The sequence below is a fragment of the Micromesistius poutassou genome (genome assembly GCF_964030765.1).
Source record: "Micromesistius poutassou genome assembly, chromosome: 3".
NCBI lineage: Eukaryota > Metazoa > Chordata > Actinopteri > Gadiformes > Gadidae > Micromesistius > Micromesistius poutassou.
Window position 1 is genome coordinate 16,153,148 of NC_140273.1, and position 5,000 is coordinate 16,158,147.

At 49.2% G+C, this 5,000-nt stretch overlaps 1 protein-coding gene across 1 annotated transcript in view; it reads left to right on the forward strand.

Annotated features, from left to right (window-relative positions):
• Positions 1 to 4,722, forward strand: part of gna12a (guanine nucleotide binding protein (G protein) alpha 12a) — a 13,464-nt gene extending 8,742 nt beyond the window's left edge. The window contains exons 4-6 of the mRNA XM_084466228.1: positions 1 to 173; positions 1,445 to 1,651; positions 2,108 to 4,722. The exon at positions 1 to 173 is cut by the window's left edge and continues 28 nt beyond it. Coding sequence (XP_084322354.1) covers positions 1 to 173; positions 1,445 to 1,651; positions 2,108 to 2,269 — 542 coding nt within the window. The 3' untranslated portion in view covers positions 2,270 to 4,722. The remainder of the gene's footprint in view (positions 174 to 1,444; positions 1,652 to 2,107) is intronic.
• Positions 4,723 to 5,000: the final 278 nt, after the last annotated feature.

Here is a 5,000-nt window from a genome sequence, read left to right on the forward strand (position 1 = left end):
TGTTTGCCCGGAAGGCCACCAAGGGCATCGTGGAGCACGACTTTGTGATCAAGAAGATCCCCTTCAAGATGGTGGACGTCGGCGGCCAGCGGTCCCAGAGGCAGAAGTGGTTCCAGTGTTTCGACGGCATCACGTCCATCCTCTTCATGGTGTCGTCGTCCGAGTACGACCAGGTGAGAGCGTGCACGCGCAGGCCCGCCCGGCCAGCCACGCACACACACACACAGGGATGGATTTATTGTGTTTATATTTTATAGCTGTGTTTTTTTTTATCACATTTTGATACAACACTACTAAAAAACAACCTCTGTTCAATTTTTTTTTCTTTTCTCATATATTATTAATATGAATTCATAACACATGATTAGAACATAGAAGTGCACACAGGTGTGCATCCAATACTTATCCACCGGGGAGCCCGTCGTCTAGGAGACCATGAGAAGCTCTCGCGTCGCCGCCATCTGATCCCAAGAGGTTCAGGCATCATGGAATTAATACTTGAATTCACATGAACACATGAAAAGATGAATACATGGGACAGCACGCAGGACCCTGGTACACGTTGAAGCTTCACACAGAGCTGTCCGCGGGGAGAGGACCCGATCCAGCGCGGTTGTTCCCTCGGCTACGGCACTGTGGATAAACAAACACAGACCGTTCCCTTTGTCTCCAGGTCATGTGACTCGCTGCTCAACTTGACCTGTTTGAACGCCAAGAATAGGACCCGTTAATAAACGTTTATCCCTTGACATCGTTCAATGATGTGTGTGTGTGTGTGTTTGTCTTTTATGAGTGTGTTTTTATTTTCCCTATGGGTGTGTGTGTGCATGTGGGTTTGTGCATGAGTATTTCTTTGTCGATGTCGTGTGTGTGGGTGTGTGTGGGTGTATGCGTGTATGCGTGTGTGTATGCGTGTGTGTGCACACGCACAAAAACACTTTTGTGCGTGTGCATGTGTGTGTGTACATGTGTGTGTTTGTCTTTGTGTACGTGTGTGTGTATGTGTGTATGCGTGTGTGTATATGTGTGTGTGTGTGTGTGTGTTTATCCACGTGTATGTGGATGTCAATCTGTGTGTGTGTGTGTGTGTATATGTGTGTTTGTCTTTGTATATATGTGTGTGTGTGTGTGTGTGTGTGTGTATGCGTGTGTGTGTGTATATATATGTGTGTTTGTCTTTGTATATGTGTGTGTGTGTGTGTGTGTGTGTGTGTGTGTGTGTGTGTGTCTAATTGTGTGTGTGTGTGTGTGTGTGTGTGTGTGTCTAATTGTGTGTGTGTGTGTGTGTGTGTGTGTGTGTCTAATTGTTGTGTGTATGCGTGTGTGTGTATATATGTGTGTTTGTCTTTGTATATGTGTGTGTGTGTGTTTATCCATGTGTATGTGGATATCAATGTGTGTGTGTGTGTGTGTGTCTAATTGTTGTGTGTGTGTGTGTCTGCAGGTCTTAATGGAGGACAGACGGACCAACCGCCTGGTGGAGAGCATGAACATCTTCGAGACCATCGTCAACAACAAGCTCTTCCTCCACGTCTCCATCATCCTCTTCCTCAACAAGACGGACCTGCTGGTGGACAAGATCCGCACGGTGGACATCCGCAAGACCTTCCCCGAGTTCAGGGGAGACCCCCGCCGGCTGGAGGACGTGCAGGTACGGCGCGCACACACACACGCACACACACACACACGCACACATCAACACACGCACACATCAACACACACACACACACACTCGGACTCATCCCCACGGACACACATGGACGAACACGGACACACACACACACATGGACGCATGCACATCGACACACACACACACACACACACACGGACACATGTACATCGACACACACACACACACACACACACACACACACACCCCAACACAAACACACGCGCACACACTCAAAATCCCTTAGTCAATTTAAAATAATTAACAAACAATCCACTATGTGTGTGTGTCTGTGTGTCTGTGTCTGTGTCTGTGTCTGTGTCTGCATGTGCGTGCGTGCGTGCGTGTGCGTGCGTGCGTGCGTGCGTGCGTGCGTGCGTGCGTGCGTGTGTGTGTGCGTGTGCGTGCGTGTGCGTGTGTGTGCGTGCGTGCTGGCAGGCGTTCCTGGTGACATCGTTCAGCCGCAAGCGGAGGAACCGCGTGCGGCCGCTGTTCCACCACTTCACCACGGCCGTGGACACGGAGAACATCCGCTTCGTGTTCCACGCCGTCAAGGACACCATCCTGCAGGACAACCTCAAGGATATCATGCTGCAGTAGTCTCACACACACACACACACACACACACATTCACATGCACACATCTGACCACACACGCCAACATATTCACACACTCACACACACACACACACACATATTTACATACACACATACACACACATAGACACACACACCTGAACACACACACACACACACTTATCTGAACACTCATGTACAAACACATACATCTGAAAACGCACACCTACACACCCACATCTGAATACACACACCTACACACACACACGTCTGAACAGACACACACCTACACACGCACATCTGAACACACACACACACACACACACACACACACACCAACATAAACTTTTGGCCATGGGCTTCCGAGGTTGCTGGAGGACAGCCTCACTGAACTGTGAAAGCTGGCGGCGAGGCAGAGAGGCACGGGCAGCGGTCCCCTCCTGTTTCCGGCCTTCCTGTGCCCCACACGAGCACACACACACACACACACACACACACGTCCACACGAACCTGTGCAGCGGGCTGGGGACTGTGTGGGGGGCGAACCGGACCGGCTCCGTGGATCTCTGATCCCACGGAGGAGCCCGGGTCCACCACCACCACCGCTCCTGTGGAACAATTCTGTGGTTGGCGTGCGGAGTGGGCGGGGTCTTATCTAGACGTAGATCTGTGGAGGTGGATGTTATGGATGATGATGAAATGTGGTTGTGTTTTTTTTTTCTGTGCTTTTTTTTTTTTTTTTTTTTTTGCTCAATGATTTTGATTGCGTACACGTTGACACAAAACCATACAAAAAAAAAAGTAGCCACTGTAAAACACGAGCACTAAAAGAGGATATGTTAGGATCTTTTTTCCGTTTTTTATGATCAAGAATATTCATGTTACTAAATGATAATGCCACTGAAATGAGTCTCTGAAGAGGAACTAGGTGCTGGATTTAAAGTGTGAGATTGCTGCCATGTAAAGGATAATTACATGCAAACGTGTGTGTTTGAGCAAAAACAACAACTCGGTCCGATTTGAATCTAGTAATTTGCTTTCCAACCAAAATACCAACCAACCCTCATTTTGTCATTGGACCATTCAATCTTTCGACAAGTCGACAATTCAGACAAACAAACAGCATTTGTAGGGCAAGGCTTTTACCTATAGATGGCAGCAAACTTACAAAATGATGCAGTGCATTGTGTACAGTTAGTCATCCTTTAAACAAACATAGCTTTGTTTAAAGAGAGCCAAACCCAAACACTGCTAGTGCATTGGTTTGCATTAGATAACCTCTCTAGGTTAAACACATGCTCCTGCATGCGTTACTAGTTATTTGCTTATTATGGGAACCCGGTCACCTGTTGATTAAGTGTTGATAGGACACACCTGTTCGGGGCTTAGTGAAACTGAATTCAAAGGGCGTTTACAGGGTAGCCGGCAGCCCTGCCCCCGAACAGGAACTGCTGTAATTAAAGGCCAGATTAGGACATTTTGCCCTCCTTTGACAGTAAGGGAAAAGCGAAAATTCCAACCACAAACGGTTACAAAAGAAAATGCCAGAAGGCCCCTGTGAAGGCAGACTGCGAGTACTGCGTACTGCTTTCAAAACGCCAAAACATGTACAAATTGTTGTGCTGAATTATGGAAATCAAGCAGCCAATATCTTCTATCAGTAACTGGTTTTGCATTGATAATCAGTATAAAACAAAAAATGCCTTATTGTGTACAAACAGATCAAAGCAAGATCTGTGACCATGCCGTATTGTAAGTTATTATAATTCAGTGCTCCTTTCTAACCACTAATGGTACCAGTTTTGTTTGTTGATAGAACATCCTGAGGACATACTAAAGAATACGGCTTTAATTCTATTCCAGGAAGGACAATAAAGTCATATTCTATTATATTCTATTCTTTATCACGCTAGAGGGATAAGTAAAGCACTGAAATGACGCCAGAGCTGCCAAGCTAAAATGATAAGATGGGTGGCCATTTCATTTGTTTAAAAGGTGAAAGGTCTCGCCTGGACAACACAGTATGAGACCAGTGTGGGCTACATTAAGTCATAACAGTCTATCAGTGACCTTTCATTGTGGTGAGGACTCATTCCTTACGTCTTCCTCCATCTTTATCCCTTCATTCTTCCGGAAGAGGGACATGGAGGAGGAGGGGGAACAGCTGCCTGAAACCACTCCCCTCTCCTGCTCCTCCTCCTCCTCCTCCTCCTTCTCCTCCTCCTCCTTCTCCAGGACAATGGAGGTGATTGTGGCTCCTCTCCTCCTCCCCAGCAGACAGCGGGCTGAGGATGTGAAGGCTGCTAGTGTACAGCTTCACGTGCGCACGTAGCTGCAGCTCGTGAATTAAATTATAGCCTATCTTGTGTTCCTGTGTCTACCACCGATTACCCCCAGCCCACCCCTCCAACCCTAACCCCCCCCCAGCCCACCCCGCCAACCCTAACCCCCCCCAGCCCACCCCGCCAACCCTAACCCCCCCCAGCCCACCCCGCCAACCCTAACCCCCACCCCGCCAACCCTTACCCCCCCCCAGCCCACCCCTCCAACCCTAACCCCCCCCCAGCCCACCCCGCCAACCCTAACCCCCCCCAGCCCACCCCGCCAACCCTAACCCCCCCCAGCCCACCCCGCCAACCCTAACCCCCACCCCGCCAACCCTTACCCCCCCCCAGCCCACCCCTCCAACCCTAACCCCCCCAGCCTACCCCTTTGCCCCCCCGCCCCCACCCTGACCCTAACCCCACCGACCCTC